The sequence below is a fragment of the Lacerta agilis genome, chromosome 14 (assembly GCF_009819535.1).
Source record: "Lacerta agilis isolate rLacAgi1 chromosome 14, rLacAgi1.pri, whole genome shotgun sequence".
NCBI classification, from domain to species: Eukaryota; Metazoa; Chordata; class Lepidosauria; order Squamata; family Lacertidae; genus Lacerta; species Lacerta agilis.
Genome location: NC_046325.1, coordinates 28,543,872 through 28,556,397, shown reverse-complemented (window position 1 = coordinate 28,556,397; position 12,526 = coordinate 28,543,872). Strand labels below are relative to the sequence as shown.

Below are 12,526 nucleotides of genomic sequence, written 5' to 3'. Positions count from 1 at the left end.
CACTTAGCTAGCCACTGCGTTATACCAACCGGCTATACAGATGTCGGACATCTACGCAGATTGCTCCCATCATTCCTACATCCACAACGTCATTCCCCAGCACACAAATTCAAATTCCACAGTGCGGCAAGGAGCCCCCAGCAGCTTAGCTGAAGGTAGTATTAGGCGGGCTGTACCACCTTAAGATGGAGACCATGTGATTTTGAATTATAAACCCAATACATGGAATCTAACGAAGGGGCAATATGAATTGACTCTCTGCACCCTTACTGCGGCAAAAAGTTGGGTATCGATGAACTGGAAAAATAAAAATGCAGCTCCCTTCCACGATTAGATTGAAGATATGTAAAAACTCACTACACATGAACAGGTTGGGTAGAAACGTAAACTTGCCATGGACAAAATCAACCATATAAATACCATAATAGGTTATGCTCTGGTTAACTACAATAACCATTTCTTGTAATGTATGTAAGTCCCCCACCCACACTCTGTTTTGTTTTCTACATGGGTGCTGTTTTTTCTTCTTCTTCTTTATTGCATCTTATCTTACTCTGTGCATTTGCGATTACGTACTTTTTAATCTTTCAATAAAGAAAAAATGATATTTTAAAAATGTTGGAGACCCACGTGATCAAACGCTCCCTGGTGTTGATGAAACCTCTTGGCACAGCCGAGAGAGATGTGCATAGGAGAAAGCTAAACTACTACAATGGCTAATACAGTAGCTCTCCATGATGGTCAGGGAGTTTCTGACATGGAGAAAGATTTAACCATGACCGCCCATTCTGACGTGGCACAGCCTCCTAGGACTGTGCTAGATTGTTTTTTCTGAACATGTGAAAAGCCACTGCTTTAGCAATCTGAGCCCGATACGGTTGAAGTAAGGTACGCTATGTACGTATACACATAACTGCTCAGCCAATGGCCTCCCTCCACTTGTACCTTGATCAACGGCCACTGATTGGGCTGATTAAGCAGCTTGACAATGGCGGGGATGCCATAGTTCAGCCGCACGGAATTCTGGGCCATCTCAGCCTCTGGGTGCCGGCTGGTGAGGTGTCTCAGAGCACAGACAGCCGGCTCAGTGATATCCTCTTTGTCTCCCGCCCGGAGGATGGTGTGTATCAGGGCTTCCACTCCATTCGACTGAGTGACCAGGGTCTTGTTCTTGCTGTTGTTGCAGGTCAAGTTGGAGAGGGTGCCAGTGGCACAGGTCAGCACATTGATGTCATCCGAACTCAGCTGATTCACCAGGATCTTCAGGACACCATCAAGACCCTCCTGTGGGTGGGATAGAAAAGTCATGAGACGACACCACGGAGCCAGACAATTTTGTTAAAGGGAAGAAAGGAGTGTGGGGAGAAGTATTCTAACATGTTTGTCTCTCAAGCTCCCCTTTCTCAAACAGGAGTGTCATGAAATTTTGCTACAACCTGTCCAGATCAGAAGCTAGCTAGACCCTAAGGCCAGGGTCATCTGCTGGAATCCCCTAAGCCAAATATGGTCAAAGAGGAATGCCATCTTGAGGAATATGGCCAAAGAGGAATGCCCTAGTTGCTAATGCTGCCCTGAGCCCGGTTTAGCTGCCCTGAGCCCAGTTTGGCGGGGAAGGGCGGGGTATAAATAAAAATTTATTATTATTATTATTATTATTATTATTATTATTCATGCAAGAGCAAAAAAGAGGAGTGAAAGATCATCAAGGCTTTTTCTGCAGCCCTTTGGGGATGGAGCCTTGCCCTATTCCCCACTCCTCCACTCCCTTCTCCAAGTGATCCTCCAACAGAAGCAGATTACTGGTCATGACTCTGCAACTATTAGGCACAATTGCTGGGTGGGGCTTACGGGTGGTTCAAATTAAAAGTGCCTGTGGAAAATATACTGCTGCAGAATGCAAGAGGCCCTGCCCAGTCTTGCTCACCTGCTTTGTGGCCACATCTGAGAGGTTCCTCAGAGTCCACAGGCAGTTCTGCACAAGCCTTGGGCTGGAGCTGGTCAGGTGCTTTCCCAGAGCTTGCATGCCTCCTGTTGGGATGTGGGGGAGAGGAAGAAGAAGAAGAAGAAGAAAAGAGATATAAAATTGTAAAGGTATATATTTTTAATTTGGTTACTTGGACAAGCACGAGTGTGTGTCCAAACAGTGTTAAACCACCACTACATAACTAGCATTTAAACCCTGTCTTTCCTGCTGGAAAGGAAGCTGGTGTAGCTCACAGAACAGCTGCGGCAATGCTATCATGCACGGCACAAACTGCCAAGACAGGCTGCGAGAGGGAGTCCGACAGCTCTAATTAGCATTTTGCAGGTTGATATATATAATGAAGTAACACTAAGAACATTTCCTTGACACAAATCTTTGTTGTGTGTTCAAGACTATGCTCAAGAGGAAGTCCAATCACTGCTTTTTTTCTATTATACAGGTAAGGAAACCAAGGCTAGCGAAGCGACTTGCCAAATGCTGCATTATGTTAAAATCCTTACAATAACCAGGCACCGTACAAAAGCAAGAAGTCAGGTCCTGGCTGCCCACAGGGGCTTAGGATTTAAGAATGTCAAAGGCAAAGATCTTGTTCAAGTTCTAAGTCTAACTCTTTCAGCACTACACCGTGGTGTGATGTTCTTTGCTTACTAGTAGAATGACTGTGCACAGGTCTTACTGTAACTGAAAGGCTAGCTATTTGCCCAGTCTATAGCAATGATGAAACAACGATGGTGTTGCCCTGATCAGTGCCTGGGAAACCCCGCTTGCAAGACCCATTGTTGCTCTGAGCTTTTAAAGAAACAGTATCCTCTAATCAATTTGCACATGCTGAACTCGTTCCTGGGAAGGTATTGAAAGCTGAGCATTCCTCATTTTACTCAATGCATCGCTTTGCACGTTCTCAAATGCAAAGTGCAAATTTAGGGAACATACTTTGCACAGTTAATGAAGAGAACCAATTTCCACAGCGCACTCTTGAGGCGTCAGCTGCTGAAGACAGCAAAGTGTGACGCCAGATGAAGCACGCCTTTCCCAGACTCCTAACAAAGCGTTCCACCACTGTAGCCACTCACCGGCTTCCACGATGGCTGGCTTGTTGCTGGGGCAGACGGAAAGGACCTTGAGGACGCGGCTGGTGGTCCACAGCAGTTTCTCATATGAGTAGCTGCGCATAATCTGAACAAGGGCTTGGGGGCCTCCGTTGGCCAGGATGATGAGCTACAGAAGCAAGAACACAAAGCAATTATCTCCTGCGTGCACAGAGAATGGCACCTGTCCTTTCAATCGTTTCCCCAGAACTTAGGGCATGTTCTCTCCACTTCATCCCCCCCCCAAGCCCATGAAATGTAGCCTTTTCCTTGCTGTTAGTAGACAGGAGCTGATGCAACCCAAACTCAAACATCGAGTGGGGAAGACTTGCTTATATTCTGAGTTCCAATTCAGGCTGTATGTTACTGGATCCCAGAGTCTCTCCTGCCGTGCGCTCCATGTAAGAGAAGCATCCTAATTCAGTGGCACGGCTCCCCCTTTACCTTGCTTTCCTGGTTCCCATAGGCAAGCAGCTGCAGGCAGTCCGTGGTGATGGCAAGAAATTTTGGGTTGTTCTTGGTCAGCAGGGGAACCATCTTCTGAAGGCCATCCGCCAGGCGCACGGCCATCTTGGCACCTTCCTGGTACAGCAGCAGGTTGTGAAGGGTGGTGATGGCATAAAACAGGACTGACTCCACGGGAGAGCTGTGCGCCAAGGGGTGGGAAACATTGGAAGACAAAAAATTCTATTATCTGAATTTCCAGCCTACCGCCAAAGGAGGTCAAGACACAAGACAGGCAACGATTCATACATGAACTGCAGTGGAAAAACAGTGGGACTCACTGCACATACTTAAAATAAAGCCCGCTGGCTTAGCGATCGTACGCTCTGCCACCAAGCTATGCACTTGCCAGCCACTTAAGTTATGTCCCCGCTCCCTGGCTTCTCCTCTCCTTTCTCGGGGTGCTTGAGCAACACCAAGATGATGGGACCATTTTGCTGCCAACTCAATTGTGGGGCTGCCATGGAGGATGCGGCTTTGTGCTCTGGCGGTCCCACTGTGGCACACAGGGAGGCTATTAAAGAAGGTGCCAAGGTACGAAGAGGGTGCAGTGGTTGCGGGACTTGTAAACTGTGGAAAAGCAGTAGTGGAAGCCGAGCAAGGATCAGCTACGGCACGCCGAGGCTTGTGCTTCGAGAAACAAAGGTGATGCCTCCATGTTAAGGCAACTGCTCATCAGCTCCATTTTATGCCAGCTGGGTGTGGACGTTCGCCTGGCAAGCTGCCACGGCAGCTCAGGTGCCTAGCAAGGCTTGCATAGCAAAGGAATAGCAGGACGCGCATAAGAGAAGGGAGAGCGGCTGGCAGCATACTGCTCAGGTGTGCCTGGGAATTTGGAGGTGACTGAAGTTAGTACGCTTTAGTTCTATTTGCACAACTCAGGAGACGGTTAACCAGCCACCGGGACATGGTCAGCTATTTGTAAAGTTAAGAGGTGGAGAAGGATCAAGTGAATATGGCCCTTCCCTGTAATATCAGGTATGGGTGGGTTGCTTGTAATTAGGTAAAGGTAAAGGGACCCCTGACCATTAGGTCCAGTCGCGGACGACTCTGGGGTTGTGGTGCTCATCTCGCGTTAAAGGCCGAGGGAGCCAGCGTACAGCTTCCGGGTCATGTGGGCAGCATGACTAAGCCGCTTCTGGCGAACCAGAGCAGCGCACGGAAATGCCGTTTACCTTCCTGCTGGAGCAGTACCTATTTATCTACTTGCACTTTGACATGCTTTCGAACTGCTAGGTGCTTGTAATTACTCGTTGGTAATATAGAGGATTATGTACATGCACATGACAGGTTTCAGGGCCGAGCCCTGGCACAAACCAAAGATTGAAGGTATTGCTATGGTCAATGCTCCATCAGTCCAAGGATTTCTCCTCCCCACACCCACGCCTTTCTAAATATGTTCTGTACTTTCTCCCGACCTACCAGAGCAGCTCTGGGAGTGGTGCAGGGGGAAAAGAAATCCTGTTGGGCTAGCACATGAACTTAGTTGAATACCACCCTAAACTTCTGCAACCACAACCCACCTAGAACCTGAGCTGAATACCTAGTGCAAATGCAGCCCAGACAGGCATCCTATACACTGTTTGGATTTCCAAGCTTTACTCTCGGAAAAAGCTCTTCCAAAAATGGGGGAAGTGAAGGTCAAGCTCTGCCGAGTGTTGGAAATTCAGGAAGCCCTGTAGGGTTGGGGAAGGGCTGTAGTTCACAGCAGAGCATCTGATTTGTATGCAGAAGCTCCCACGTTCGATCCTTGGCATCTAGAAGTACGACTGGGACAGAACCCTGGATAAAGCCCAGAGAGCTGCTGCCAGCCAAGTGTAGACAACACTGAGCCAGATGGACCAACGGTCTGACTCTGCATAGGGCAGCGTCCTACGTTCCCATGATTTTAAAGGCATCCATGGGATGTGCCAAGGGCCGCAGATTCACCTGAGCATGCGCACAAGAGCTGGGATGCCCCCGGACTTAAAGATGGACAGCAGGCCCTCGCGGTGGTGGGACAGGTTGTGGAGGATGCTGGTGGTGCAGCGGGCTGTATCTAGGTCGCTCGTGCTGTGCATGGTTCGGACCACGGCAGCGACTATCTGAGGGGACTGCATCAGAGCACGGCGCGAGGCCTCCTTCTTAGACAGCTGGTTCACAATCATGGCTGCTTTGCTGACCACGACCTGGAAGGAATGGAGGCAATGAATTTAAGAGGAATGAAGGTAAGAGGTGAGCTGAAAGGATGAAACAGGGAGCTGCAGTGAGTTCTGCCAAACACCCTGTTCTATTGGGCTGCAATCAATCTTTATTGCGGTCAAAGACCAGACAAGATGTACTACATCAACACCAAGGGGTGGATGCGGTAGACAAAATTAAAAATTCCCTATATACTTATTTACATTAAAAATGACACGCCTCTCTATGCTGCATTTTACACATCACTGGTGATGATGACAGCCCTAAAAGCTCCAGCGTTCAACTCTAAGTTTGGCTGAATTCTGCACCCTGTGTTAGTTACACAAATCAGAATGATTTATCTCTTTACATGATCCAGTCCGCTTCTGCGAGTCATGGGGGGTGGGGGTGTCAAGGGGCCTGAAGTTCTTCTACGTGCTAACAATGCTATTCATCAGCCTCTTGGGCTTCCAGGATTTCACCAGAGATTGCCCAAACCTTTGCAGTTGTAAGAGCTAGGCACACTTGGGAATTTTTTTGTGGGGTGGTAAATTGAAGAAGACTGAAACTGAAGATTCAAGTGCAGAGAAGTTGCAGAATTTCAGTGGAAGCACAGTATACACCATTTCACGTACGGAATCACTGACATGCCAACTACACTCCAGACCACCCACTCTGCTAGGCAAACCGACTCCAACAAGACAGAGGTCTAGAGCCTTACCGGATCCTCATCATTCAAGAGTTTGGTGAGTTCGGGGATGGCGCGGGTGGCCAGCTCAGCATCATCCTGGTAGTTGATGAGATGCACAATGGCAGACTTGAGCATCTGGGAGGGCTCAGCCAGTCGCTGAACATTTGTCTGCTGCCCTTCCACTTGGGTGGTGATGAGAAGGGAGCGGTCCTCTACCGTCTCCGGGTACATGGCAGCCCGGACGCGCTGGGCACGGGTCATGGCAAGGTGGGACTCCAAATCCGCTGCAAAATTGGGTGAGAGGGACAGGATTAGCACAGAGGAAAACCCAACCAGGATTTCCATCCGCCTCGCAGGGAGGTTCATGAAACTGCTTCAGCTCTGCGAGGTGCAGGAGTCGTCACATGTGAGCCAAGAGATAAGGCAGGAGTTAATTAGCCAGTGCGATTAGGCAGTTGTAACACAAAGCTGCTTAATTAAAAACATGAAAGGGAGGTGGGAAATGGGGACTGGTTTGCACTGGAAAAATATGCACAGGGATTGGGGGGGGGTGTTGACGTGCCTAAATTATTGCAGCAACCTGGATTGCTGTGCTACGCAGAGAATCACAGCCGTTTGCTGCCTCTACTACCTGCAGATGTGACTGTCTCTCTGCAGTCTCCTACAAGTCTCTTCTGTATTTATCTCAGTGAAAAGACAGGACAAAATTTGCTCTCCCCGTTTCCTGATCCTCTTCCATTTTACCGAAATCACACTGCAAAATTTCACAGGTACCAAATTTGTTTTGCAAAATCTGTGATGTCAGTCACTTGCAGTATGCGTTCTTCACAAAAAAAGGACATTTCCCCAAAGAAGCCTGCACAAGAGTATGTATTTTTTTTTACAAAAATGCATACCCTTTGGTACTTTCGATAGACATGCATTTGTTCATACTTCAAGTTGCAGTTCTCATGTAGAGAAGTAAGTGAAAAGAACAAAGAAGAATTAGCTTCTCTGGGTTACTGTGGAAACACCCTTGAGCTATAGACTTCTCCATCCTTGTACAAGTCCACCTTCACAACATCCTACCGGGAGGCACTCTTTCCATTTCATAGTTGGAGAACCACAGCTGAGGCAATGTTACTTGTCCCACGCCATGGGACTATGGCAGAATTTGGATTTGAATCCAGATTTCCCAGCTCACAAGGTTGAGGACTAGTTCTTATGCTACATGAGCAGTGAGGTCACACCCCAAGATTCAGATGCTACCAGTTCATGTGGGATGAACTGAAATGTTCTGCTTTCTGTGACAAGATCGTGGTTAAACTAGCCGCTAACATGCACTCTCATGGGAACTAATCACAGCATGGGAAGTAATCACACAGAAGCGGCATTCTTGCAAAAATGTAAGAACTGTCTGGATATACTGTCCTGCTGGTGCAAGGCGTCTCTTGGGTCCGTGTTAGTAATTTCTGAGTGCCGATTTAACCTTTAAAGCCCTACACATCCAGAGTCCTAGCCTCTTAGAGCACACTAGTGTTGGGAACCACTGATGTCAAGTAATAATTTTTATTACAATCATCATCATGAAGTAAAGAGCAACAGCAGCACTGCTACCCATACAAAATATATGGTAGAAAAAGGTAGGTCCAAGTCTGAGGAGCCTACTTTCTTTATGGAATGCCTTCTTCCATATCACCCAAACCACCTATGCTTTCCTGCAACCAGGCTATCAGTTACCAAAAGCAGAGCTTTTTTTTTCCTGCTGCAGTGCCCATTCTTCAGATTCCCTACCTATGCGGTTGGGAAGTTTAGCTTCCATTCCACCCCCCCCCCCCTTTAATTGGTTTTTTTTTTAAATGACATTAGAGTCTGGAGAGTTTTCGGATACAGTGCTGGTGGGATTTAATCTGGCGCTACAACACCTGGTAAAATACGTCTGTGTCTCTCTCTTTTACAATGGAGGTGACTTCAGTATTATATTTCGTGCTTGCCTTTGTAAACCTCCTGGGAAGACCCAACAGGGCGAAGAGGCAATATGCAACGCTGCTTCATCACATGACCTCAGGCAAGGGCGTGGCCTGAAGGTTCATGGTGCAGCAACCACAGGTGGTTTTAGGGTAGGGTGACCAGTGCAGTCGCACTGGGCTCCACGCTGCAGGCAGGGTTCAAAATTAGCAGGGCGCCAGGTGCATTTTGCGCCTAAAGGTTCTTCATTTGCGAGCACCTCAAAAAATCTGGGAGTCACTTTTTGAGCCTGGCTGACATACAAGGATTACTGAAATATATGTGCTTTGAAGCCTCGAAGAATATGTTAAGGATACCAGGTCGTTCAACTGAAACATACATCAGATACTTACTAGTGGACTCTAATCCAGAGATCACTAGGAGTGTAGCTAAATTCTGTTACATCGCGTCAAGATTAAGACATACCGTGACGTCAGCAAATACTACAGATAAAGAGTCCACTTAATTCCCCTAGGAACAATTTTAAAGTGACAGATTTTTGAGATACCTCACCAATTTTTAAAGTCTAAATGTGCTGAGTATAAAATTTAAATGTGATTTTAGTATATAGATGCTATTTATGAAACGAATTGTTTTATTGATTTTCTGGTCTCTGACCGTAATAAAGACCATTCATTCATATGTTAAGGATAGAAAATATGTTTTACAATGAAGGGCAGAGTGTTTCAAAAACTGAAGTTTGGTACCAATATTTTTATTGTAAATTAAACATTAAACACCAAATTAAACATCTATTCACAATTTCTGCTAAAAATGTGATATTAACAATGTGTCTCTTATGTGAATTGTGTATTAGTTCATGCTTATCAAAATAAGAAATAAAAAGTGTTGACAACCCCCCCCCCCCAATTTCGACTAGACATTATGTTTTGGCGCCCTATAACCCAGGTCCCAGGAGCCATTTGGCTCCTAGCTTTCCTATCCCAGCTTCTAACACTGGCTGCTGGGGGGAACCACAGCAACGATTCAGAACAGAACGTGAGAGGTGGGGGCGCCAAATTTGAGTGTTGCACAAAGCACCACTGAAATGTCTGCCACTGCAGCAACCTTGCTCAAGCTAAGCCGGTCTGAGTCAGTACCCAGATGTGAGACTTCCTTTTATTATCCGACAGAAACCATAGATTGACTCAACAGAAACTCGATTGACTCCCATCATATAGGATTCACATAATAAGCATATAAGTAAAGTTTCACCTTGTGCCTGGGCTTGGGCTTGCCCAGCTCCAGCCTGGCTGTAAGTGGTGGTCTTCTTAATTGTGTACTGCTTGCCATACAGGTCGTCGTCGTCCACCAAACACTTGCTGCTCACCGATGGCACCTGGGTGTTCATCCCGGAATGGATGCCTGAGTCATAGGTGTATGTCTGCTGCCATTCCGTCACCTTGATGGGTTGCTCCATCATGTTCACCACCTCCATGGCTGCTCTGCAAGAAGATCCACCAGGGTTAAACCACAGCCTTAATGAGTCACACCAACAGCTGAAAATCCCCTGTATCAAGTTCAGGAAAATAAGGCAAACTTGGGAGCCTCTTCCCACTGCACCCAACTAGCAGAGTATGACCTCCACATTTAGATTCGGAATTCCCCATACAAGAAGTGATGTCACACAGCCCCAACCCACCAAAAATACTTTTGTCCACCACATCCAATGAATTCCAACTTTTTTTTTTTAATTAGAACAAGGATAACTTCTGGAACTCATGATAGCCTTCAGAATGTAGCAGTTCCTTAGCCTTAATATACGCGCTGCTCTAGATATTCTGCATATAAACACCAGGACAAACATCTACAACACGTTCCCACAGCTTTTGCACTTTCTGAGCAAATGTACAAGCTTTGTAGAGGCAACACAATCCTGCTCACCAAATACAAGATGACACAAGCTGTGTTTACACCATGTGTCACAAAGCAACAGCAGACACAAATTGCAAAATGCTCTGCTGTCTTCTAACTGTAGACCTTTACCTGATGGGAGTCCTCTCTGAACTGACCATGTGGCCCAATTTCCATCTTTCACAGTTTTGCCTCTCACTCTTTTGAGCTCAACTACTGTATACGGTACACCATAACATGGTTGCTATTCCTTGTGGCAGAGTGTTCCACAAGTCAATATCTGAAGGAAGGAGGAGCCTTATGAAGAGCTCTTGTACATGCTGAATTTTAGGGTCTAGGGGGTCAAGGGAACACAGTTTAGGGTACAGACTCACACAGGGTGTGACATCATGAAATCTTGATTTGCATATGCAGGTAAGCCTCACAAATCATCACAGGAAGATCTTTCACGGGCACCAAATGCCAACTCCAGCACAGTCCTTTAAGGGACACAATCAGCAGAATCCCCATGCAGATACACACCATACTTTTGAAAAACATACAACACACATTTAAAGCACATGACTTCCTCCAAAGACTTATGGGAACTGTAGTTTAAGGATGCTGAGAACTGTAGCTCTGTGAGGGGGAAACTATAGTTCCCACAATTCTTTGGGGGAAGTTATATGGTTTAAATGTGTGTTCGATGTGACTTAAACGCTCCATGTAAGGACTATATCAACTGATTGCAAAACAAACCACCAAAGACTGACTGAAGTACAGTGGTACCCCACTAGACGAATGCCTCGCTAGACGAAAAACTCGCTAGACGAAAGCATTCGTCTAGCGGGAGGCAGCCCCGCTAGACGAAAAAGTCTATGGGGCTGCCTCGCAAGACGAAAAAATTTCGTCTTTTTTTTTTTTTCGTTTTGCGGAGCGCGGCTCCCATTGCCGCTCCGCAAGACGAAAACCCCGCTAGACGAAAATTTTCGCGGGACGAATTATTTTCGTCTAGCGGGGTACCACTGTATAAGAAGCCCATAGTCAAACTTATTTGGGCTCAGGAGGGGCTCTGACATTTTTAATGCAACAAGGATCCAGGGAAACATCCACACACAAACCTATTTCCAGCAACAGAAAACTTTTTAAAAAGACTTTATGTGCACTTTCAAAGTTTACATACATATTGCATACTACTGTTGAATCTTATTGTTTTTGCATTGGAATAAACACTGCCTCCATCTCATTTTAGACTTGTATTCTCCTCAAAGCAGGGGTCTGTGCCTTTTTTATTATTGCCCCCATCTTGCTTTCAACTATGCCACGTAGCATAAAACAACAACATGTCTACTTTACTCCATGGGATTGTTTTAACCTGCATCCTTAACTTTTTGACAGTAAATAAAATGGCTAGATCTTCATTCTTTCCGCCTGTAAAACCCTTTCACTTAAGCCTCCTGCCACTCCCTCCTTTCAGAGTGAAGTTCTCCTGGAAATTATATATATTTTAAAGGAGGGTGGGAAGATGCCATGCAGAAGGCCGTTCCTATATGGCAAATCCTCACAACTGTACACTTTGAGGCTCACGCGGAGACGTAATGTGGAGGAGTCTGCAGCCAGGAATGCCAATTTTGGTAAGGGAACTCAAGAGATTCTGCTACTTTCTGGCCTGTACAGTATGCAGAAAAGGGAGGAAAGAGAGAAGGCAGCAGGGTTTGAAGAACCGAGCATAAACCAGTCCAGGCAGGAGATGGAGCCGCTTCTATGCACGCTTGGGGAAACCTTTAAATGTGGCTCTTTTATGAAAGCAGAGAAACCCCAAGGCACCCCGAGAGAAGAACAAGGCTTTGAAAGGTAGCACAACAAAAATAGCACTTTGGAAAGGAACTCATCTCTAGCCCAGCCCCGCCAAAAGCCTAAAAATAAGCATACACGGTGGAATGTACCTCTGCCTCGTGGGGGGGGGCACTGGAAAGAGGGGAAGCGAAAAGCATAAACACACCACTCACCGAGATAGTATCTGCCTCTCCCAAGAAGCTTGCCCTGGAAGTCTGGAAACAGGGCTGGTTGGAAGCCTGCTCCAGACCCCGCCTGCTTTCCTAGGAAAGGGTGTGATGCTAGAGAAATACCTATTAAGTCAACCCCCAACCCCCCAAGAAGATACTAACCTCGCCCTCTGAGGCAGCCCTATGCTAATTCTACAGGATAGGAATGTGGGAGGGAAGCTCTGATGCCAGGATGACAGTCAAGGATGATTACCAAGATAAAAGTAGAGTGAGT

At 46.6% G+C, this 12,526-nt stretch overlaps 1 protein-coding gene across 3 annotated transcripts in view; it reads right to left on the bottom strand.

Moving 5' to 3' along the window:
- JUP (junction plakoglobin) overlaps positions 1–12,526 on the bottom strand; it is a 58,375-nt gene that overhangs the window by 8,377 nt on the left and 37,472 nt on the right. Inside the window, exons 1-8 of one of the 3 annotated variants that reach the window (XM_033171103.1) lie at positions 12,256–12,277; positions 9,629–9,858; positions 6,458–6,711; positions 5,506–5,744; positions 3,517–3,718; positions 3,058–3,202; positions 1,925–2,028; positions 946–1,284 (exon numbers count right to left, since the gene is read on the bottom strand). In XM_033171103.1, coding sequence (XP_033026994.1) covers positions 946–1,284; positions 1,925–2,028; positions 3,058–3,202; positions 3,517–3,718; positions 5,506–5,744; positions 6,458–6,711; positions 9,629–9,851 — 1,506 coding nt within the window. In that variant the 5' untranslated portion in view covers positions 9,852–9,858; positions 12,256–12,277. Of the gene's footprint in view, positions 1–945; positions 1,285–1,924; positions 2,029–3,057; positions 3,203–3,516; positions 3,719–5,505; positions 5,745–6,457; positions 6,712–9,628; positions 9,859–12,255; positions 12,278–12,526 lie in introns of those variants that run through there. The other 2 variants (XM_033171101.1, XM_033171102.1) reach the window with 2 other exon arrangements.